At 44.0% G+C, this 25541-nt stretch overlaps 1 protein-coding gene across 1 annotated transcript in view; it reads right to left on the bottom strand.

Moving 5' to 3' along the window:
- Nucleotides 1-25541, bottom strand: part of LOC147724935 (uncharacterized) — a 1961814-nt gene that overhangs the window by 334989 nt on the left and 1601284 nt on the right. Inside the window, exon 23 of the mRNA XM_086918138.1 lies at nt 6376-6486. Coding sequence (XP_086774264.1) covers nt 6376-6486 — 111 coding nt within the window. The remainder of the gene's footprint in view (nt 1-6375; nt 6487-25541) is intronic.

Raw genomic sequence — 25541 nt, 5'->3', positions numbered from 1 at the left:
ATGATTATTTACAAGGTTCATCTAGTTATGAGCAGTTATTCTGTTACACCCACTATGGGGATCATTACTTGCATAAATCTGCACAGCCTAGAAATGTTTTTATGTATAATCAATGGGAACATTGTGCTACACCACCTAAAAGCAGTTCTAAAGCATTTTTTGAGAAATTCAAATACTTCTCAGGGTTTAACACCAGTGATGCAGAAACGTTTTATTACAAACTGTTAGATAAAACAGGAATGAAAACGATGCTGACAAATTCTAAATTGATATATTCAGAAGCATTTTATGATAAAATGATGACATTTGGTTTTGATTATTGGAAAAATAATATTGAAACAAAAACAATTTGGGGTACAAAAGATTGGCAGGTGCAAGGCATTGAAGCACTATTTAGAACCTGCATGATACCAGAACAAATGTTGTTTTTTGACACAATACACCAAACATCTTGTCTTGGCCTAGCTAAGATCAAAGACCTTAAAGCACCGTCTATACCAAAGCCAATACCTGAAAATGCAACTGCAGATATTGAGTTAGACGTGTCACAAATTTTACATTTTAACAGAACACATCCTGATTGGAAAAAGTGGTTAATCTGGCCTACTGACACAAACAGCTGTCAAGATAGATTCCTGAATAAAACACAGGGGTTAAAACTGACCAGATTAGACTCGAGATACTCCCAGAGACAACATCCAGGGATAATAACAACATACAGTGTAGGGAAACTCTGCCTTGAATGGCTAACAACATCCACACTGGCTGAAATTAAGCAACACTTGTCTTTCCTAAAAGATGGTGCTGATTTGCGCGATTTCATTCTTGGACCACGCAAACAGCGTCAAAAGCGTTTCATAGCGACCAGTATCTATGCTGCTTACAACGAGGCTTGGAAAGTCAAACAAATTGAAACTGCTGAAAAAATACGAGAAATTGATCGTATTAATTTGGAGAAATCACTTTCTGTGGTAGACAATGGGTTAATGACTCTGTCTTCCAGAATATATTCATTGGACAATATTGTATCCTCTGCCTTTGATGTGATAGACAGAGACTTGCTAATGTTACAACATGGCCAGTCGCAATTACGCTCTATTATAGAATTAGGCTGGACGCTGCAAAATCTTCGTTCAGGATATGTGCCTTGCCGTTTAATCAACACAACGTCATTATTTTCCATTTTTAACCTTACTGATAAACAGATCAGTTTGGCACAGAAAGGTGCAGACTATACAATCCTGAGCATCGAAAAACTCGAGAGATTACCATTGACAATGTCAGAGAGTCCTGTCATTGAATGGATAATACACGGAATTATCACAATTCCGATAACAACTTTCCGATTTAAAAAGTGCCTTGAATACATACCTACTGGCCAGTATGAACAATTGGGTAAAGGATATGTAAAATCTGAATGGAAATTACCATACACTCATTCTTGCTATAGTGACAGCGACAAAAATGTATTTCTTAGTGGTGAGAACTGTAAACATTCACTAAGCGGTATACTTTTGTGTCAGGGTATTAATTTACACGGAGCATGTGATGGAAATTCTAACAACCTTTCATGCCACCAGCTAGTCACACCTGCAACTCAGATAGAGCCCTTCTTTATGCAACTTTCAAACGGGAGTTACATTCTTAGAACGGATCACAGATGTTGTGGCCTTGTGCCAGGGAAAAGTTATCTAGTAAAAGTAACATCCATGGTCAAATGCTGTATGCAAGCATTGTTCCCGAGTGGGCCTGCAGACACCGTGACTCCCATCTGGCCTCGTCTGAATCTCTATTCTATACGAATTGATACATTAAGCAAAATGAAATCTGTACTTTTACAGACAACAGTGCCTATAACGTCATCAAAAGAGACGTATGATCTTCTAGTTGCAAGGACAGCTACTGAAGTTCATGACCTTTTATCAACAAATTGCCCCGTGCATTTCGTAGAAATGTTGAGCCAACTCCTTAACATGTCTAGTGCAACAAGCATCCCAGGCATATTTAAGACAGTCTTTACGGGACTGCTAACACCCTTCCAGGCAATTTTGGGAATCGTTCCTAATTTTGTACACTCTGTTTTTGGCGGAATACCATTATTTTTGGGACTTGTAGCAGGGATTTTATTTTTGACCCTCCTGCTTCGTTATGGCAAGCCTCGGCTCAGACATAGCTCCCATGGGAATGGAAGAGACAATCCTAGCAATGCGCTACCGGGACAGGATAACTAACGTCCTTGGATTGGCCAGGCTGAGAGATCTAAACATGACCTGGTTCCTTTCATTCAGACCTATATGGCAAAATTGCATTTTACCTGTGCTAAGATGTATGCTTTGCGGAGATGAATGCGTGTTGAACATCTGTCTTTCACTTCCATCAGCAGTACCAATGGACGTCGATACTTTGCTCAGTCCAATAACGGCTCACGCATTGTGTTGTCCCCAGCGGCTACCAATCCTGATGACGGCATTTGTGGAGACTCCTGTACTACGACTAGGTGGTAATAGTGGAGCAAGCGACAAAAGCAGCATCACCCAGGTACGGCCATCTGTGAGCATTGCTGCTCCTGACTATGATGACAGCAATCATTCTCACACCTGCCAAGTTACAACGCTATCGAATTTGGTTGAACTATCACCTGATTTTGTAGACCAATTCTTTGAGAGCCTGTCTGATACGATGTTCTCACCCATACAGAAACAATAACTTTGGAGAAGCTTTCCGACACACAGCGTTCCCATGAACTCTGAATTCGGCCTTCAGTTTTGATCAACAAAAACTGCAAAAAGCTTTGGAACTCATTTCCTCGTTCAAGCATTAATTCTTTTGAATTGGACATTTTTTTAATATTCACCTTTTTCTGGCACGAACAATTCTTTGCTTAACGTAAAAACTATTCTTAGAGAACAGAAGCTTCACACTTCTATTTCTAAACACATCTAGAGACATAACAAACTTACACCAGCCTCTAGCACATTTATTGCAATGCATTTATATATGTGATGATTTATCTCGCCCTTCTTCTGTCAGAGATACTTCATGTGTAATTGTTTTTGCATAATCGTTCATTGATTTCATATGCAATAATTTTTGAATGATTTCTATGCTTCAAAAAACGTACAGTACCTAAATTTCATGTATTACAAGTACGCCTATTTCGAATGCATTTATGTATTTTGGGGTGGGCAATGTTACACATGCATCTAATTGCTCTAGTTTTAGTAATTTGATGGACATGAATACGTGGAGTGGGTGTTGCGTGTTTATCTAGGTTCCTGATCGATACTGTGACCTTATGCCCCTATTCGGCTATAAATCCATTTATTCCCTATATTGGCATAACCGTTTAAGTGCGATTTTCAGAAAAGTCATCTCTGGTCACACGAACAGAGCCACATTCCAGCATAGTTCTCTGCCACTTCCTTAGCGACCAATTAGTGCAATGACAGAGCAGAAGTCACTATCTGATATTCCTAGATTAACACTCCGAGTTCTTCAACAAGATAAAAACTCAGCAAACCTGGAAATCCCCGCTTGCTGTGTTTTGATTAGTAATGGAACTCTAATGAGCAACTGATAACTATCACTTCCTAGTGGCATCTTTAATTGACGTCTTATGTCCAGCAAACTTGTGTCAAACCCGGCACCTGTCAGGTATAAATATTATCAACGTTGCCTTAAGCAAGGGGAGCTGTTGTACTGTTGCTAGCTGTCTGCAAGACCCCGTGTTGGTGAAGCTAGCACCCTGTCGCTGCAGCCTGCTGTCCCTGTGGTGGTGAAGCTACTGATACCATTATCTCTGCTAAAGCGCGAACGATGGTGCAGTACGCTTAGGAGCTGAACAGCCGTCCCTCTGCGAAGACATCCAGCAGATTCCAGCTGCCGCGGACGCTGTCCCCCCTCCTCCTCCCGACGCGCTGAAGAAGAGCCGCTGCCTTTCTCCTGCAGAGAAATCCAGCTCCAGCGTTTCCGGTCTGAACTCGCGGGTGACTGGGATATCGAGTGCCCCCTGAAGGAAATACCAGACTTCCATCATTCTATTCAGAGGTATGGTGTTGACTAAACCCTTAGATGAGAATTCTTGAAGCAAACCTTGGCAAAACCAACTTAACTTAGAGCTACTTACTTACTCCCCTTCCACGTGTTAGGCTTAGGTCAGGCACACTGGGGTAGGCTTAGTTAGAAGCACCAGTTGAGTATGTTAGCCTAATGTATATATGACTGTATATATGTTTTATTACTTTTAAACCATTGTATGGCTAAGAAACCATATCAATGCTTTTACAGTTCTATTTCGCAATCCTTATCTTACTGTACGTACTTTTTATAATAACAAGTCTTGCAATTGTGGCAATACATTTCTCTTGTACGAGAAGAAAGACTGTTCAATAAATGTTAACCCTTTATTGACAAACGCCCGTCTCTCTATTCTCTACATCTCGTGAAAGTAAACTGCACTAAACTGACTGAGTGAAATACATGTCTATTGTTTCACACGACCCTAGAGATTGACTCTTGATCTGAGGAGCAAAGTTGTCATGTTGCACGGTTGTTGGAAAGCTGAATCCCTTCTTGTCTGTGCCAGGGAAGCTGATCACTTCCTATGCAGAGAAGAAAGTTTCCAGTGACCTCTGAGCTAGTTGGTAACACACCCAATTAAGTTTAGCATAGTCAGTGGAGGCCTGGAATATCTGCAGTTCCACGTCGATACTACTGTTTATGTTATTCCAATGCACAGGGCCTAGTGGGAAACTAGGAACTACACTACAAATCCTTGACTAGGATTGTAACACGAATACTGACACACCTCTACTACACGATTTCTATAGCTCTGCTCTGATATGCCCCTATAGCTCATGGTATATCTGCCCTATAGAACAGAAGTGAGATGTTCACATCCAGACCACGCATGCACAGACATGCCATTATGTGTCTCATGTGTTTAGCATTTACTGCCATTGCCAATGTTCAAGTTCCAAAAGGCACCAAAAGAAAAAGGTGGTTTGTACTGAGCTTCGAAAGGTGGAGGCTTTGCCATTTCTAAAATAGAGACCACAGCCCATTCTATTGGCGGACCTTCAAGTTTAAATTTGTCTTGACAATCAATTTACTTTGAGGACGCTTCTACACCAAAGTACCAACAAGCCATACATTTTCAAATCCTGACTGAGGTCTTTTACACTCTTTGCACACAGTCGGTCATTGTTAAAGTTTTAAGTCAGCAATGCTCCAAGAACTTTACAAAGAGGGGCAATTCATTGCTTATGGTTATTAATGGAGAATGCTTGAAATGGAATTGCGGCTTCAACCCCCACCTACTCTAATCCCACTGGATGAAAACAGACATTTCTATTCCAGAACAATTTAACAATTTCTTTAGTATTACAGTCATGGAAACAATGTCATTTCTAGTTGCAATTGCCCCATAATCTTAAAGTCATAAAGTGTGTCATATCCAGACAGAGGTAAAAAGCAGTGAGAAGCAGTCAACAATAAATGGGACCCCAAGAACCTGATTTCTAAACTACTTATGCATGTAAGTTTGACTTGCATGTGAAAATAGTTATTAATTTGGGGGATTCCATGTCAGTCTCACCACTGGAGTGACCATAGTGAGCAAATGCGTTGCACCTCTACATGTATTAACAGGCCTTAATACTCAGGTTTAGATTTTCTAGATTAAGTCTGTTCCTTGAGGATGTTTCAAAAGATGCTATATCCGCAGCACGATACATTATCCATCACAAAAAAAAGTTACATTTTTTTTGTTGTAAATTTGCTTTAAGAACAGATTCCCATATGGCAATTTTTGTTTTCCCATTAGAGCTTTCCAGGCCATTCACCAAGCTCACCTGAGCCAATTTTACACCTTTGAATCTTTTTACTTGAATATACCAGTTCGGGATACATGTATTTACAAATAGTTTACTTGTGTTATCATCACATTTTCACATTTAAAATGGGCATTTATCACCAAGTCTAACCTGGTGGTATTCGCCAGTCTAAAATTGGAACTAGTGCAATTTGTTCACAATTCCGAATAGGGGCTAGTGAGCACAATTTGCAGCTAATCCATTTCTGCTTAACACACTGGTCTGAAAAACCCCGCTACAAGCTAATTATACCCAATTTGGGATTTTGGAGATGTCGTTACTGAAGGAAAGTCTACTCTATATAATTGAATTGTCTGCTGCAATTAAGAGCCGCGTCAGTTTTCTTATGGAATCTCTACAATTAATATTGATCAAGGCCTTGTGCTCAGGAAGACCAGTTGTGATTTTTACATACATCAAGGCACATAAAAAAGTGCTCACAGGAATAGAGAGATGTTGATAAGTGGTCACAACACTTGGAAGAAAAATACATCTACGGTACCTGGTAGACCAGCTGCACGTACGGCATGTGGTTGTTAATCATTCGCTCAAACAAAGAGATACCCAGGTTGTATTTCTTGTCCAGAGAGTAGTCCTCAGGTTTTTGTCTCGGCTAAAAAACACAATGTTCAATTTTAAACAGTTATATATCTCAGTACCTAAGTCAATGTTGAAGCAATAACATTATATCCAGTGTACCAGGAGTATACTGTTTATATCCAGATGCAATTTTCTCACCTTTGTAGTAAAACTGCTGAGTTCAGTGGTAGACAAAGTACCCAGGAGTGATGCGTATCAAGAACACTCTATAAAATATATATAGGGTATAGCCTGTTTAATTTTTTTAAAGCACAGTTTGAGTGAGCTGCTATCTTAACTTCCGCGTGTGGTGAACCCCAATTCTTTTGAGCCTCACTAAGGTAAATCTCCTAACCCCCAAGAGGAAATATAATTTACAAACTCCTTTTGGAAGAAAGGGACAGGGCAAGTATTTTTCACTCCTTATTACGAGTTATGGCAAATTTGATAAGAAATGTTAGGAGTCAAAAAACTCTTATCTGGAGGGTGAGTATTGATATGAATATGTATCCCCCGCCTCAGCCTGGCCCCTTAAAACAGTAAACACACAGAGTTTTTGGTATTTTACAATAAAAGGGTATTTATTATGCTTAGATTCTCTCTGGGGAACATCCTTTCTGCCTCCCTTCACGTGCTTTGAGCACCAACGCGCCCCTTGCAAGCTGTCATCTGGTCAACAGGGGTAGAGGCGGGACTGCGAGGACCAGCATTCCTAGCGGCGTGGATCGGCTGCAGCTGGTCCTCTTCCCGCCCCCTCCTCCTCCTCTTTAAAATCTGTGTGGAGTGAGTGAGCCTTGGGACCCTTCCTGCAAAGAAGCGCTGTTCCTGTGTTGTTGCTGTCTGGCCACTTCGCCACGCCTTGCGGCCCCCGCTTCGCGGGAGCCGCTCGTAGGCTTAGACTCTCTCTGGGGAACATCCTTTCTGCCTCCCTTCACGTGCTTTGAGCACCAACGCGCCCCTTGCAAGCTGTCATCTGGTCAACAGGGGTAGAGGCGGGACTGCGAGGACCAGCATTCCTAGCGGCGTGGATCGGCCGCAGCTGGTCCTCTTCCCGCCCCTTCCTCTTGTTTTTCCTTCATAGCTTGTGTGGACAACGCGCACGCGGGACGCACGCGGGGCAACGGCCGGGGCGAAGACCGGGCAAAGAGCGGGCCGTTTGAGGCCGTTCGAGTACGGCAGAGTCCGGCCCAGGCCCATTCCCCCTGGACGTTCTGAAGACCACCCAAAATGCCATTAAGATCAGGGAAGGAACGTACTGTACAAATCAACACATCTAATGGCATCGTCTCTGGCCCCTTGGATGCTTTTATCACCCGGGCCACTGGCATCTTAGAAAAGGAAATTGCCATGGTTGAGAAAAGGCTCTCAATAGACCTGATTAGTGGAAAACGATCCTCGCTGGGGGCTTTAGCTACATCTGTCTCCCCTGCACCATCTGTACCCCATGCTGCCTTCAATTGTGTCCATACCACCTCTACGGACGCAATAGTCCATATAGAAAATATTGGGGGTAGCCTGTCCACAAGAGACAAAATAATGGAAAAAAGGCTTAGTATTAACGACTCTAAAGATACGCAGGAGATTGGGATGGAGGATAATGACTCTGTGATTAATGAGGAGCAGGATTTTAGCCAATTATCTGGAACTCCTCTTCTTAATCAATCCAATATCTCTAATCCTGTTGTAAAGGCTAATTCACCTATATCCAACTCTGCCCCCAATACCAAAAAGAGAAAACGGGATTCTAGAATGTCAGGTGAAAGAAATATGACACCCAATAAAGCAAATACAGTCCAAGGGGAATGGCGCCAGGGGCCCGAGCCCCAACTAAACTTGCTAAAACCCTCGGTGCCTAACAATAATAATATGCTATGCCCCTCACTTTTGGCTTTGGGTTCCTCCACTACATGTCCCATGTGCCTCAATAGTGATGAGGCTCTGCTGGCAAAAATGGAGGCCATGTTTAAAACACTACTTTTACCAGTCCTGGAGCGGACTAGGCTCATGAACTCAAAGATCAATAGTATGGAGGGTCTGATCCAATCAAACCACGCAATGTTGCAAGCATTGTGTGGCTTAAATAATAAGGGCACTGTTAATGCACCAGCACCAAGTAAGGCACCTAATAAGGTTACTAGTAAGAATATGGAAAACGGCAAAAATTCCCTCAATAAAACGACAGGAATAAATAACACCATAGCTAAAGGGGGTCAAAAAACCAATACCTCTTCTACCATCTCTTCTAAACCAGGTGTTAGTTCTCAGACTCAGATACTAAAGCCCCAAACGAAAATAGAGGCTAAACAAAATATGGTTGGGCGCCAACACATGGGTCCTCAAATACAATCTAATATAAATCGTCCTTCACCAATTTCTTCAAGAACTCAAAATACTGCTTCTACCAGTCGCAGGGAGGGGGGGCGTAAAAGGCCAAACATCCCCAGTGTTGATCTTCCACCCGAAGCGGCCTTACACACCATCGTTTTGACAGGCGTAGCACCATTAAAACCAGGATCTAGGGAATCATATGGTGACCTTCGTAATAAAGTCACCTTTTGGCTGAACAAAAATCGCCCGCTACCCCCCTCCACTCCTACGGAGATATTGTATGTGAGGAGAGTAGATTGGGTGGGGCCTGAGGCTAAAGATCTAGAAGGAGACTGTATCCTTATATCGTTCAAAGACTCATGGGTAGTAGATGCTATTAAACGAGTACCCAGATTTGCAAGGCAGGGGGATGTACAAACACTAGATTTATCCTACTTCTACCCGCGCAGGCATATACCCTTCCAATCCTATCCTCTGTTCCGTAAAGGTCCTGCTGCAAGACATCCCATGGTACTGACCCCGATTGACTGCCAGCGCCCCTTTCTCTTTAATCATTTTGGCCCCCTTTCTGGCTTGGAAGCTATAGATTGACTTAACAATCCCTTTAGCGAGTCTCCGACTGGTAGTGTGATAGCCCAAGTCCCCAGTGATTATAACGTGGTATGCCCAATTCAACTGACCAATCTAGTTGACGGGGAGGGAGGCCGAACATATCTGCCAAACAGCCCTAGACCACACGTAGTTACCCAGGGGTCCCAGATCGAGGAGAAAATCACTGCCCCGGTAGACTGTGTTAAGCATCTAGTGGATAATGATGATATAGGGGCTGCTCATGGATCTGTACAGCCCTTACACTCTTTGTTGCCAGGCAATTTGAATGACCATCTAAAAATTTTGTCCTGGAACATAGCGGGTATTAAGGCACGCCTTGTGTCAGCGGATTGGTCAAGTTTTATGGACAACTACGATATTATCCTGTTGCAGGAAACATGGGCAACGGAACCTGTCCATAAGCTGGGCTATACTAACTTTTTCAAACCCGCAACTAAAGGAGGTAAAGGGCGGGCCGCAGGTGGCTTGTTAATCTGGGTGAAACAATCCCTGGGCTTTTACCCAACAGAGTTCCCAGTGGAGAATCAGGATCTGTTATCCATTGTTTTAAACAAAGGGAACAAGCAAGCTATGAATATTATTAACATCTATGCTAGAGGCCTTCCTGGCGGTCGATGCCCACCCCTGTTGAACCTTGTTGATCACATGATAACGAAAATGGTCGGAGGTATCACTACCATCATTGCTGGGGACCTAAATTGTACTATAGAACCTGTGCTAGATATGGGAGACACATGGACTATGGCAGATGATTCTGCTTGGGGTATTCCAGACTTACAAGTGGAGAAGATGGCTAAAGCTACAGAGGCTGCAGTGTCCTGGACGGCCTTTTGCTTACAAAATGGGTTCAGGGCATGTAATGGCCGCTCTGCCTCTGATGCGAAGGGAAAAAGCACTTTTGATAATGGCCATAGGCAAAGCCGCATTGATTATATTTTACTGGACATGGACCATTGGGCTCTCTTAATTGATATGGTAGTTTTAGAGCGCCCGGAAAGCGATCATAACCCACTGTCCCTATCGATGAAGACACCGGATTTAAATAGAAGGGAGGAACCATCTGCAACCTATACAGGGGATGTCCTACTTACCAATGATAGGAGGAGATTGAAGTGGTCACAGGTTATAGAAGATGAATGCTTATTAAATAATATCAATGTTGTAGTAGGAAATGCACTTAATGAAATGTTGCAAATAGATATGTCGGGGGTGGAGATTGGAGCTGCAAATAGTGTGATGGGTGTTCATATTAAGTGCTTTGACAGCTTAAAATCAATGCTATCCAAACCATGTAGGAAAGTTGTTACTAAAACTAATCCCTTGCCCCAAAAATGGTATAACAAGGACTGTAGAGAGGCACATACAGCTCTCATCTCTGCCATTAAATCTCGGGACATGGTTAAAATGAGAGCTGCTAGACTCCATTACAAAAAAACCCTTAGCAAAGCCAAAAGGGAGTGGGAGGATGAGTTCTGGTCAGATCTTTTAGAGGCATCATCCTCTAATAACCAGAAAAGGTTTTGGGAGTTGGTTAAATGGGGCAAAAACATCGACTCTTCTACACCCGGAAATAATGTGCCACTCGAGGATTGGGTATCATTTTACTCGGCCCAATTTAGAGCTGGGGACGATGATACTTCAAATCCCTCAGGCTATCCACTCACGCAGACCCCAGAAAGCTGGAAACTCACCTTTACTGTTGCTGAGGTTGAGCTGGCATTGGCACTTACTCTCCGAGGCAAAGCCCCCGGTATGGACCTAATCCCGGCGGATCTTTTTAAATCTAATCCCACTTTGTGGCTCCCGTATATCACTAGAATAGCTAATACTTTGGCACTTGGAGCTACAGTCCCGAAATCCTGGAAAGGGGCAGAAATAGTTCCAGTCTATAAAAAGGGTGATAAATCTATTCCAGCAAACTACCGCCCTATCAGTTTAATCGACTCGATTCAAAAGATAGTGGCGCGTATGGTTTTGGGAAGGGTCCAGGGTTGGATAGAAATGGAGAACATCCTGTCCCCCATGCAGGTGGGCTTCAGATCGGGAATGAGCACCATAGATCAGGTTTTTAGATTCTGCCTGATCTATTGGAAGGAGGTTTGGTTAGTTGGTGGTAACATCTACGCTGCATTCATTGATCTGAAGTCCGCCTTCGATCTGGTGCCCAGGGACAGGTTGTGGGGTGTGCTGGTAACTTTGGGATGCCCACCCGAATTATTGGACCTTATTATAAGACTCCACGAGGACAACTTTGCGAGGGTGAGGTGGGGGGGTCAGGGACAAGTCACAGAAACTTTCCCTGTAACCCGAGGCGTCCGCCAGGGGTGTGTCCTGGCCCCTACCCTGTTCCTCCTTTTTATCAACCAAGTTGTTAAATTTTTCTTGGATACTCCCACTGATGCCCCAATGTTGGCAGGGATGAGGTTCCCGCTACTCATCTTTGCAGATGACACTCTAATCCTCTCTAAAACACGCAGCGGACTACAGCGGGCTTTGGACCGCTTTGAGGAGTTTTGTGCCATCAACAACCTGGTAGCCAACGTGGGGAAAACAAAATTTATGGTCTTCACAAAAAACCACCCAGTCCGAAGTTCAGTGAAGATGAATGGAGTAAACCTTGAACAGGTTGATACCATGACCTATCTAGGGGTCACCCTTGATAGCCGTCTGAGATGGAAGGATCAGATCAATATGCAACAACTCAAACTTGCCAGGCTTACTGGCTGTCTCGTTAAAGAGCAGAAGGAATCAATCACTAGACGGGTCCTGCCGGCCCTTAAGATCTATGATTTTAAAATCTCTACAGCCATCTTATATGGCGCAGATCTATGGGGTCATATGGACTTGTCTAATCTGTATAAAACTCAATGTAGATTCCTCCGAAACCTAGTGGGCCTTCCACAGTCTACACCCTCGCTCCCTCTCTGCCTAGATCTTGGCACCCCCCCCATAAATGAAATGGCAAGATTTAGGTTAGTGGCATTGTGGAGACGAATATGGACATCCCCAGACTTATTCCTTTTTGCAAAGGAATTGTCAGAAGTTAGGTCCATCAGGGGTTCAGGGAAAATACCATGGCTCATTGCTGTAAAAACAATTCTGATAGACATGGGCTTGGAACATCTTTGGTCATCCCCACAATCTAATCCCTTCCCACCTAAAGATGAATTTAAATCTCTATATTGGGCCACTACCCGCCTAAAAAGAGTGATGCTGTCCAATAAAAATGACCTCACAGGCAGGTTTCTAACATTCAAAATTGACCTATTGAGAGAGCCATACTGGGATGTTATTTCCTGACCGCTAGATAAGAAATTGTACCATCAGTTTAGAGTGGGCGCTTTGCCATTAAACATCTTTCTGAACAAATGGTCCACAGGGATATCACCTTATTGTATGTGCTGCTTAGGTCATATTGAGTCAGAAGGTCACTTCCTTTTTGCCTGTCCTAGGTATGGAGCACCTCGGAAAAAATGGCTAAAACCTCTGTTCCAAAATTTACCATATAAAACAGCAATGGAAGCCATACAGGTGCTCAGGACTAACACCTCAGAGGTCTTTGTGGTAGCCTTGGCAAAGTACTTGGGCTGGGCTTGGCTCCTTAGGTTAAAAAAGCGCTCGTTTTAGCGCCAAGTGCATAAGTCGTTCTGCTATTTGCCATAATCTGTTTAGTTTAAGTATACACCTGTTAAACCACCCTACGACTATGTCCTATTAACTGCATTCATTGTTCGCGATCTAGAACTGTAATCCTAACTTTTTAAATATTTTTTGTATTTTCCTATTTTTTTAAATTCTACATAAAATATTCAGGTTTTTTTATTCACTAATTGAAATTTAATCCTGTTTTATTCACTTGTCAAGAAATGCTCTTTTGTTTGTGCACTTATGTATTTTTGTGAGTGTCTAAATAATAATTATGTTCATTGATTTCCTTTGGATATTTTAAATGAACCAGTTATATTCTTTTGTATTTTAATATGTCTTTTATGATTGCTAATAATCGAAATAAAGACTTTAAAACCTGAAACCTGATGTACTATTCATACATAAATCGTATGCATTAGAATTATGGCAATAATGACAGTAATGTCAGCAGTGATAATATAAACTAAGGTGAATATTAGAAATATCTCCAACATTTTACATCACACATCCCTACCTTCTCTATTAGATTAGTCTACCCCCTACCGTGTATCTACCTATATGTTATCAGTTTCACTGTTATTGTATTAGCTGAATGGTTCTTAGAATTCCCTAACCGTTTATATGCCAAGCCATGTAGGTATCCATACATCCCTTTGAAAACTATCGGGTCTTCAGTCGGATAGCGCTTAACGTATCCCCTTATAAATCAGTCCTCATGTTTGTCCCACCCAAATCCTCGATACACTTTACGCCTCAGCCTCTAATGTTTTTCTATAGATAAGAGAGAGGGAACTTTTGCAGAGCATCTCATCGCTCTAGAACGCTAGCAATGCCTCTGTTACAGAAACATATGTAAGTCAGGCAAATGTTGCATTTCTATGTCCTCCCAAGCCTGATTTGTGTGAGGCTGGATGGCCTTGTAGCTCTAATTATTCAACATAGTCACGCAGCATGCATAGAGTGGGCAATTTCAGTTCACTGCTTTGTTAGTGTGACTAGTGTCAATTTACAGCTCTGAAAATAATATGCTGATTTTGCGCACATACTTTTAGAATTACAATTCAGAATATTAGTTTTCTTGCCACTAAGCCAGTCTGTATACATTGGTATTTATAGGGAAGAAACTCCGCTATGAAGCAGGACTGCTGTATACTACAAGATGGGTGGGGAGACAATCTTAGATCTTTTACATCAAGAGAGGATTACCCAAATACATTTTCCAAACATTTAGGCACAGGTAGAGGAAGTGATTTGCTAGTATCACACGATGGTTCGTCTACTGCAGAGGCTGGAATTTGAACCTGGTCTCCTGAGACCTGATTTCAAGAGTGCAGCTCGAGCCGCTCCGCCACATCTACTCTCAACAGTAAATGCTCTCTTGTTGGCATATTATCATGGCTGACTTGTATGTAAAATATATGTATTACCACAGATCAACCAGACTCACATTTTCAGACTGAAAATACAGTTTGAATTAAGTTTTCAACAGAAGCTCTTTGTGGAATACACAGAAAGCAATTACCTATAGATATATATGTGTGACTAATGTCTCAATTATTTCGACCATTTACATTAAATGGTATTTCCAGGGAATAGATATGCGTATGAACTGTCACCCATTTTTTGCATTTTTATTTTTACATAATCAAATATTTATAGCTTAAAGTTAAGGATCCATACATATTTTCCATTGGCACTAGCAAAGTTGTTTTAGAAGCTGTGGGATCTCAGTACTCATATTCAGTCTTTTTACCTTGAGGACTTTGAATAAAACATCACATGTTTTATGCACCAGGAAGCTGTTATCTATGTGAGTATCCTATAGAGATTATGATTCTGCAAGGTAAGATCTATGCATTTACACACTTCTGCCTTAGTGCTTGGTACATGGTCATAATAAGGAAATGGATGTTGCCAGTGGTGTTTACTTGGTGCTGTGAACATTTATACCTGAAAGGGGGGGAGTGAAGAATGGTGTCTAGCATGGTCCTTGGGGCTTTCCTTTGTCTGAAAGAATCAATGAGATCCCACTGTGTATTTTAAATGTGTATTTGCTTCAAATCAGGTGCACTTGTAACATGTTTACTTTAGGCTTGGTTCAGGCAGGGCACTTGTTATTTCAGAGTATTTCTTCTAATAGCACATCTGTTTTATGTCCTCTCCTTTTTTTTAGGTCCGACGTTAACCAAGACCTTTTGTTTTTCAAAAACAAATCTTTAAAAAAATAGTTGTACATACACACCATACATAGAGAGCCTGTTAGTGAGCTCTCTTGATCTATTGGTCTGTTGTAGTGTAATTCACATTTTACTTGCGCCCACCACAGCATGGGGCAGTGTGGCGGCCCACCTCACCCAGTGACTGCCTTCAGTGTTTGGTTGTGCACAATGTGCACGTAGGACATTGGGTTATTGATTGAGGTGTTTGAGCCTCCTCAAGCAACAACCACAATCCTTGTCAGCCTGAACATCATAAGTAACTAAATAAACTATTGCTTAACCCTCTGGTAGCTTGGCCCAAATCAGTTAGGCTTACCTTAGAGACAAAGTGTAAAGTATTTAAGCAGCACACAAACAGTAATAAAGTGAACACACAACACAATAAAAATACTGCACCAGTTTAGCAAAATGGTATTAATTTACTAAACGAAATCAGACTAAAATGACAATACTCCAATCAGTAGAGCTAGAGATATGCAATTTCAAATATTCCAGTAAGTATAGCGCATAAAAGTACAAATCACTACTTGCGGTCACAAGTTCAGGCCGACTGCACTGAAGTATGAGCCAGATACAGGAACCAGATTGGACCAGCTGAAAAATGTACCTTCTCAGTCAAGCAGTGGAGGTGGCCGGGATGAGCAGGAAGAGCGTCATGGATGGTTGTCATTGGAGCGCAAAGAGCAGGCTGGGTGGTGCTGGTTGATGTCAATTTAGCACGAAGAGCCAGTTGGGCATCGCAGACGGTCGTTGCTGAAGATTTGTATTGGTGGTCACTGTGGGCTAATGTTGCTGTAGCACATCGTGGAGATCATGCCAGTCGTTGCTTCGCGACAGTGGCCAGGGGAGTTGGGGGAGTCTTGGCTCGAACGGGTCTGTTTGCGGTTATGAAGAGCCCAAAACTTTAAGATTTCTCTCTTTACTTCAGAGGAGTCCTCTCTAATGCCAGCCAAGAGTCCAGAATCTGGGGAGTCACCTCTTTGGGACCAGGGAGTTACTCTTGCAGAGTCCAACAGGGCTCAGGCAGTTCCAGTTGCAGGTCCATGCAGATCCAGTTGTAGCAGGTCAGCTGGGCAGTTGCAGGAAGGCCTCTGGAGCTCTTTGTGTCCTTGTAGCTCAGAACAGGAGGTCAGCCAAATGACCCTTGGAGTCACTCAGGTAGCCGGCAGCAGGTCTATTATTCCTTATCAGACAGCAAGGGCAATCCTCAAGCAGAATGACAGTCCTTCTGTAGTTTCCACAGGTCTAGGAGTGTTCTGAAGAGTGACTCAGGAGGTCCAATATTTATATCTGATGCCAGACTTAGAAGTATGGGTAACACCCTAACCTCCACCACATCTAGCACTAGAAAGTTCTTCCCTTGCCAGGCTCTAGGAAGTCTGGGGTGTCAAAAGACTGGTGTTAGTTGGCTTTGTGTAAGTGGGGCAAGGTACACCCATCCTGCTCACAACTAAGCCATTTGTCTTACTGTCTTGGAGAAATATACAAAGCCTAACAGCAGAGTCATGTGACCCAGGACACTGGCAGCAGGCAATTGTTGGGAAAAGAAAATGCTAACTTTCTAAAAGTGCGAGAATCAAGAGGGAGAGAGAGGACCAGATAGCTAGTCCAGATCCCCGGTTTATATGTCAGTAAATCAAAAAGAGACTAGCTAGGAATGGGGTTAGTATGACATTAATATTATTATCGTCATGGTGACTCTATATTGTTTTGCCAATTAGTGGTGGCACCTGATGGGTGTCTTTTGAAAGCCCTCACCCACCAACCTAGTTGGTGGCATGCTTCATCATCGGGCCCACCCAGTGACACCTAGCGTGTCCCGGGTGTGCTTCGACGCCTGATTACAGCGGAGCAGGTATGTCACTGTGTGTGCGGTGAAGGGTGTTAAGTACGTGAGGTTAAAACGGCTTGGCGGAGGTCCCAGGGGGTGAGGATATTTTATTAAATGGGCCTCCATCAGCGGTTAAAAATAAGGCTGTGGGACGTTAGAGGCAGGTTACGACCTCCTACGTCCTTAGAGTGTCAACATGTTTCAGCCAGTGCCTTATAACTAATCTGGCTTTCTTCAGGACAATAAAATACGTGTAGTTAAAATTAGGGGTTGTGTAGTGTAGTCTATGTGTCTACACGCCCTAAAGTGTATATAACTGTGAGAGGGGGGATTCCCTTCTCAAGATTACCTGTACATGTAACATAAAAAGACAGGGACAAAACAAACATGGGAGAAAAAGAGTCACTAGGAAGTATTTATCATCTGTTATGACAGCCGGCTAAAATAGCGATTGTGTGCAGGCTATGAGCGGCTCAAGTGTAATGATACTGGTGGTACCATTATGGTGAGAGGTCGCACTAGACCTTCGAGAGTGAAGTGGTTAAAAAAGCGGTATAATATACTGCAATAGTGAAATTGGTGAAAAGTTTGAGGCGCACGTACTTAACACCCTTCACCGCACACACAGTGACATACCTGCTCCGCTGTAATCAGGCGTCGAAGCACACCCGGGACACGCTAGGTGTCACTGGGTGGGCCCGATGATGAAGCATGCCACCAACTAGGTTGGTGGGTGAGGGCTTTCAAAAGACACCCATCAGGTGCCACCACTAATTGGCAAAACAATATAGAGTCACCATGACGATAATAATATTAATGTCATACTAACCCCATTCCTAGCTAGTCTCTTTTTGATTTACTGACAACTTTCTAAAAGTGCCATTTTCAATATTGTGACTTAAAATCCTACTGTACCACTCCAGAGGGTTTTAAATTACAATTCACTAGAGTGAAAACACGATGGTCCCGATTCACAGAATAAACTTAAGACTCAATCCTAAACTTACTACCATGTTGGTATTCACAGAAGGCACTTACTCATTTTGGTATTCACAGAAGACACTTACTCATTTCGGTATTCACAGAAGGCACTTACTCATTTTGGTATTCACAGAAGTTAGGAGTCCTAACTTTAGGACTCCTAAATGCCTTCTGTGAATATCGAAAGTCTTAAAGTTAGGATTTTTCTCAATTTAGTAGTAGTAAAGTTAAGACTCCTAAATTTAGGACTCCTAAAAACCTTCTGTGAATACCGAAATTCTTAAAATTAGGGTTTTTCTCAGTTTAATAGTAGTAAAGTTAGGACTCCTAACTTTAGAACTCCTAAATGCCATCTGTGAATACCCAAAGTCTTAAAATTAGGATTTCTCTCAATTTAGTAGTAGTAAAGTTAGGACTTCTAACTTTCGGACTCCTAAATGCCTTCTGTGAATACCGAAAGTCTGAAAATTAGGATTTTTCTCAACTTTACTACTACTAAACTGAGAAAAATCCTAATTTTAAGACTTTCGGTATTCACAGAAGGCATTTAGGAGTCCTAAATTTAGGAGTCCTAACTTTACTACTACTAAATTGAGAAAAATCGGAATTTTAAGACTTTCAGTATTCACAGAAGGCATTTAGGAGTCCTAAAGTTAGGAGTCCTAACTTTACTACTACTAAACTGAGAAAAATACTAATTTTAAGACTTTCGGTAATCACAGAAGGCATTTAGGAGTCCTAAAGTTAGGACTCCTAACTTCTGTGAATACCGAAATGAGTAAGTGTCTTCTGTGAATACCAAAATGAGTAAGTGCCTTCTGTGAATACGAAAATGGTAGTAAGTTTAGGATTTTGTCTTAAGTTAGTTCTGTGTATCGGGCCCGATATTCCTACCTGGTCCCAATTAAAGATTATAACGTATTAAATGTAATAAGGTAGTCCAATGTTATCCAACGGGAGATATAGGCCTTACAGTAGTGATTTATGAGTTTTTTACTACCAGGACATGTAAAACATAGAAACACAGGTCTAACTTTTTAAATATAATTTGCCCTGTCATATGGTCTATTTAAGGCCTACCCTAGAGTTGAATTATATGGTTTAAAAGGGAAACTTTGGGCCGGCAAAAGGTTTATTGCGACAAGTCAAAATGGCAGTTTAAAACTGCACTCAGAGGCTGCACTGGCAGGCCAGAGACGTGTTTTGAAAGGCTACTTTTGTGGGTGGTGCAATATTAATAGCATTTAATTTACAGGGCCTCGTTACGTGTAGTACCACTATAGTAGGGACTCACAAGTAAATTAAGAAAAGGAGTTACTTACCGGTAACTGCAGTTCTCCAGAATTGGTATCTTTCACATGCTTGAATAATTCCCCGTCGTAGAAGTGTAATCCCCACAGTACCATAATAAAGTAGTATGTATCACTATCATAGGCTATATTGACAAGGAAAAATAAGCTTAACAGGCTATCCATGTCCTTTTAAAAAAAGGACCAAATTTAAACTATACCCAATCAGGCCACAGCACCTTCTAGAATCCTCCCAACAGGGGCTGAGTCCTTCAGATTTGCAAGTGCAAGCGGAAAAATATAATCCCGAGCTATAAGGGAAGCCTCTCAGGGGAGCAGAGTGGGTCGCATGTGACTCTATGAAAGATACCAATACTGGAGAACTGCAGTTACAGGTAAGTAACTTATTTTCTTCTCCAGTATTGGATCTTTCATAGATTCACATGCTTGAATCAGAATAGAATACAGTTATCGTAGGTAAACACATTAGTAATCGAAGTACCCTTGAAGATGGTGGGTAACAGTCTAAAACATATCTCTATATATCCATACATGCATAACATTGCATAAATAGGATCATCAGTGGGAAAACCAAGTTAGGAGGAGAGGTGTGCCAACTTTTGCCAACCCCACCCCTCAGCCGGGGGAGGCAAGGTAAAGCACACATTTCAGTCTCCTCCATCTTGAAGATGAGGGGATCCAGCCACCTAGTGAGAGCCTCATGCTCCCTCCCATTGGAGGGAAGCATGCTAGGGGGTATACTCCCCCCAAGAAAGGGATCTATTGGTCCCGACCAGTACACCCCTGTATACGTCCCTAAATGTAGTATGTTGGAGCAACCCTGAACCTTGCCTCCTCAGATTCGAGGAAAAAAGAAGAAGGAATGAAGAGCTATGCGGACTGTTAGACCTGACATCATTGACTTGAGTCTCTCCTCCATTTTTTTCTGTTTGCCTCCACTGTTTACAATGTTTTTGCTGGTATACTGCTTTGGGCACTGTGCCACTGCTGATCAGTGCCACAGTGCAAGTGCTCCCTATGTTAAATTACTGTATTGATTGAATTCCATGTTTGGCTTATTTGGTTTACTGTCAGTCCCTAGTCTAGTGCACCAGGAGTGCCAGGGCTTGTAAATACAAATGCTGCTCGTGGGCTTGCAGCACATGTTGTGCCACCAACAAGAGCAGCCTAGTAAAAGTATGTCTGAAGGTCTGCCATTGCTAGATCTACGTGCAGTCTGGTACTGTCACGCTGACTGCGCAAGTACACCTACTTGCCAGTCCCCAAACCTTCCCTTAACTTCATGTTAGTCACCCCTATGGTAGGCCTGAGGGCAGGGTGCATTGTAAGCATAAGGTAGGACAAGCCTGACCAAGTTGGCATGTCCTAATAGTGAATTACAGCCATATTCGTTTTTCACTATTGTAAGGTAACCTGCTCTCCATTAGTTAGAATGGGCTGCCTGGGTTATTAATGCTATAATCCTAGCTGGTGCAATGTCGAGTTTGGTATCCCTGAACTCGGGGTTTAATCACGCATCCATTGGTGTGGATGGTTTTTGGACTCTGGGTTTGAAAATAGCACTTTTAGAAAGTGGCTATTTTCTTGTCTAACTATTTCTGGTTTCTGCTGGTTTGGTGTGTGTGTGACAGGAGCTGGGTGGCTCCAGAGATCTGCTGAGTCAGTGTGGGATGAGTGGGACATTTGCATTGAGAGTAGGGGGAGAGTAGCTTCTGATAGCCTGCCCTGCCTGATACAATGCTGGCTCCACCTCCTGCCAGGCGACTGATGGCTCTGTGCCTGCCAGGGACGATCCTGGCCCCACCTCCTGCCGGGAGGCTGATAGCTCTGCTCCTGCCAGTGACAATGCTGACTCCACCTCCTACTGGGCGGCTGAGGACTCTGCCCTGCTCAGTGAATAGGCCAGGTGCCTCTGCCTGGCTACACCCACAACAAACCCAGGATGTTGGGAAATTCCCCTGCATGGACAAAGGAATCAAAGCCAAAAAGGGGTATAAGAGAAGGACCCCTGAACCAAGACTTTAGATCACTTCTGACAAGGAACCCTGAAACCAAGGACAAGAAGCCTGCTGATCCAAGGACTTGCCTACCCCTTCTGCCAGTGTGCTGTTTGCTGGGGGGAATCCTGCATGTGCTTCTTTATTTTTGCCAAGGAACCAGGAGAGAGGAACTGTGTGTGTACTCTCAGACTTTGCTAAGAAAATCTCCAAGGACTGGAAGAGTGCCAGTCTCCTGCTGAAGTCACAGGGCTAAAGGACTTCACCATTTGCTAAAAGTGCTTGTTGCTGGAATTTGTGAATCCAGCACCTCTGAAAGAAACCAGCAATCTCGACGCCGACGGACGCCGCCGAATCCAGCTCGACATCGTGAGTAACGGCTCCAGTGTCCCGCTTCCTCGACGCCGGCCGCCGGGCCCGACCGACGCCAGCAGCAACGCCAGTGAGTAGCGAGCTCGGCTCCAGCTCTAAGTGACTTCGTGTCTGCACCGCTGCTGATCGCATCGACTTCGAGCCCTCTCGACGCCGTCAGCGCTGCTCACTCTTGCAACCTCATCGACATCGACGACGACACCGTATCCTGCTTCACCTCGTGAGCGCTGCTCCTGCCCGACATCGATCAACGCCGCTGCAGGTCGCCCAGACTCCGAGGCCGGATCGACGCCAAAGACGCGACGCCGGACATCTCGACGCTGCTGATCATCGTGTGCTTCGCTTTTCCAAGGTACTGTGTTGTGGGGGTCCGTGTGACTCCGAGCTCGACGTAGCGCTCCTCGCGGTCGACGCCGAACCCTTTGGATTAACTTTGCCTCGACGTCGTGTGACTCCCGTGTGGGTTACATTGTTGCCAAGGACTGTGTTTTCAAGAAGAAGAGTTGCTTTTGATACTAAAGACTTTGTGCTAAGAAGAAACTACATTTGAACTATTATTTTCCCTTCCAAGAGTATTTATTAAGATTGTGTATATTTTTGTCGTTATTTGGTCTTGTGCTAAGCCTTATATAAAAATCCTTATTTTTATAATACTACTGTGTCGTGTCCATTTGTAGTGTATTCACTTTATTACTGTATGTGGTCATAAATGCTTAACGCACTGCCTCTGAGATAAGCCTGTCTGCTTTGCCAAGCTACCAAGGGGGTGAGCAGGGGTTATCTAAGTGTGTGATCCCCTTGCCCTGACTAGAAAAGGTGTGTCCCTATTTGTCAGAAGTGTATACCTCTGCCAACTAGAGACAGCCGGTTCTAACATTGGTGGGTCAGCGGTGAGGATTTGAACTTTGCATTTATGACCCATGTGCAGTGATTAGTGTGCGCTACATAGTGAAAGCAGACCATAGCGCAGCCACAATCTAATTTGGAAGGATTCTATTTTTGTTCTCCGCTTTTCTGAAGCTTGAGTTTTTGAACACTGCCAGTTTTGACCATGAGTGACACCGGAGTCACTACCCCTGTTGTTGTTGTGGAGGAATTTGATAGAAGTAAGATCGAAGATTACAGCAGAAGGCAATTGGATTATCATTGCCAGCATTTCAAAGTTCCTACTAAAGGCTGCAAAACCAAAGGAGAAGTTCTCAAAGCCTTGAAGGCCTGGTTGGAGTCCAGAGATCCCTCTGATGCAGTGGTGGTACCGCCAGGGGAAGGGGCTGAGGAGGTACCAGTGAATGGTCCTGTGTCCTCTCCCGGTAGCAGTGTTTCCTCCAAAGGTCTTTCCCCTGAAGAAAGAGAAGAAAGGGCGAAAGAGCGAGCATACAACATGGAAATGGCAAGGCTTAAGATAAATGGGCAGTTGGAGTTAGAAAATGCAAAAGGCAGAAGAGAAGCTGATTTGGAGATCAAAAGGTTAGAATTTGAGAGAGAGAAGTTAGCTTTGGAGCGTGAAACCAGGTTGAGGGAGCTGGATATCCAAGCTAAAAGTTTAGAATTGAATCCCTCTGGTGGCAGCATCCCATCTGTGCCTGCAGAAAGTAAGTTTTATTTTCCCAAAGATGTGATCAAAGATTATCATAAGAATGAAGATATTGGTCAATGGTTTAAAGCATATGAGTTAGCATTGTTGGCCCACCGGGTCCCTGAGAAGGATTGGGGAGCGGGGTTGTGGGGTCGCTTTGTGAATGAGGGGAGAGATACCCTGTTAGACATGCCTGTTGAGGATAGGATGTCTTATGCTCATATGAAAGATGCTTTAATGTTAAGGTATGGCCTAACCCCAGAGAAGTACAGACAGGCCTTTAGAGAATGTAAGAAGTTGCCTGGTACTACGTGGGTTGAATATGTGTCTTTTTTTTGCAGAGCCATGGATGGTTGGGTAAAGGGCAGCAAAGTGGAAAGTTATGAAGCTCTTTATGATTTGTTTGCTTGGGAACACTTGTCTAATAACTGTTTTCCAGAGCTGCGCCAGCACCTTATTGATAGCAAGATATCTAACCCTAGAAAACTTGCTGAGGAGGCGGACCGCTGGGTCAGTACCAGGGTCCACAAGGGTCCAGTGGGAGACTCAGTCAAAGGTGGGCAGGGTCCCCAGCAGAAGAGTGGGGGGGACAAGGGAAAACAGAAGGAGTTCCAGAAAGGGCCCCAAAGTAATCCCCAAGGGAACCAAGGGAAAGGTTCCCAGCCTCCTCCTGTGAAGAAGCCAGGGGCCCGACAGGTAAACCTGTTCATAGGGGCCCATTGACCTGCTACGTTTGTGGGCAGGTGGGACACAGGTATTATGATCCCCAGTGTCCCATGAAGAATTCTAATGCACCACCTCGTGCACCCCCCGTCAGTTGGCGAGTGTAGCCCTGGGAGGGGAGGAGATGGTTGTCTCTGGTGGGAGGGGTCCCGCAGAAATGTCCCTGGTCTCTTTAGGAGACATGGAAATGGTCCCTCCACCCCCTCTGCCTAGTAACACTAATAAATATAGGCAGTGGGTGACCATTAATGGCCATAGAGTGGAAGCTCTCAGAGACACCGGAGCGAGTGTGACAGCTGTCAAGTGTCACTTGGTGTCCAGAGAGCAGGTGGTTCCCCACGCATTCTACCCTGTGATAGCTGCTGACAACTCCCAGAAAGAGTGTGAGGTAGCTCAGGTTCCCTTTGAATGGGGAGGAGTTTCAGGTACTCTTCAAGTTGCTGTAAGGCCCGCCATGCCTGTTGATTGTCTCCTGGGCAATGATTTAGAAGACTCCCCTTGGGCTAAGGTGGAGAGGGAGACACATTTGAAAATGTTGGGTGTGCCAGAGTGGGTGTGTGCGACCACTCGTTCCATGACAGCAAGTAAGGGTGTTGATGGGGTCCCGGAGCCTGAAAGTATGGCCCAGGACCCAGCTGTGAAGAGAAGAGGCAGGGGGCGCGGGAAACCGTCCCCCGTAGTTCCCGTGGTCCAGGAGGAGATAGACCCTGAGGGGGATGCCCTGGAGCCCACAGGGGAACAAGCTGCTGAACTGGGAGACCTGCCCGAGCTGACCCATTGGCAGCAGGATGGTGGTCCCTCCAGGGAGGAATTTTGTGCAGAACAAAAAGTGTGCCCTTCTCTTGTGGGTATGAGGCAGCAGGCCTCAGCCCAAACCTCAGGTGATCAGTCAGGATCACATTTTGTTTACTGGGAGAACGACCTCCTGTATAGCGAGCCTAAGGCTGCTGAGCCTGGGTCAGCCCGTGTGCTGGTGGTACCCCAGCGCTTCAGAGCCTTCCTACTGGGTTTGGCTCATGACTTTCCTTTAGCTGGACATCTGGGGCAGGACAAGACCTATGACAGGCTTGTCACCCATTTTTATTGGCCTCAGATGCGAAGGGATGTAGACATCCACTGTAAAACTTGTCACACTTGCCAGGCAAGTGGGAAAAGCGGAAGGAAGCAGAAGGCTCCCCTCCAACCTTTTCCAGTGGTCAGTACCCCCATTGACCGGGTGGGGATTGACATTGTTGGGCCCCTGGACCCCAAGACAGCCCTGGGCAACAGGTTCATCCTGGTCTTGGTGGACCATGCCACACGGTACCCGGAAGCCATCCCTCTCCGAACAGTGACGGCCCCCGTGGTGGGACGGGCACTGATGGGTGTTTTCTCCCGAATGGGGTTCCCCAGAGAGGTGGTGTCAGACCGGGGCACCAATTTCATTTCCAACTATATGAAGTCTCTGTGGAAGGAGTGTGGGGTAACCTACAAGTTCACCACTCCTTACCAC

Source organism: Lissotriton vulgaris, chromosome 4_1 (assembly GCF_964263255.1).
Source record: "Lissotriton vulgaris chromosome 4_1, aLisVul1.2, whole genome shotgun sequence".
NCBI classification, from domain to species: Eukaryota; Metazoa; Chordata; class Amphibia; order Caudata; family Salamandridae; genus Lissotriton; species Lissotriton vulgaris.
Note: the sequence above shows the minus strand (reverse complement) of the source record. Positions and strands in the feature narration are given on the sequence as shown.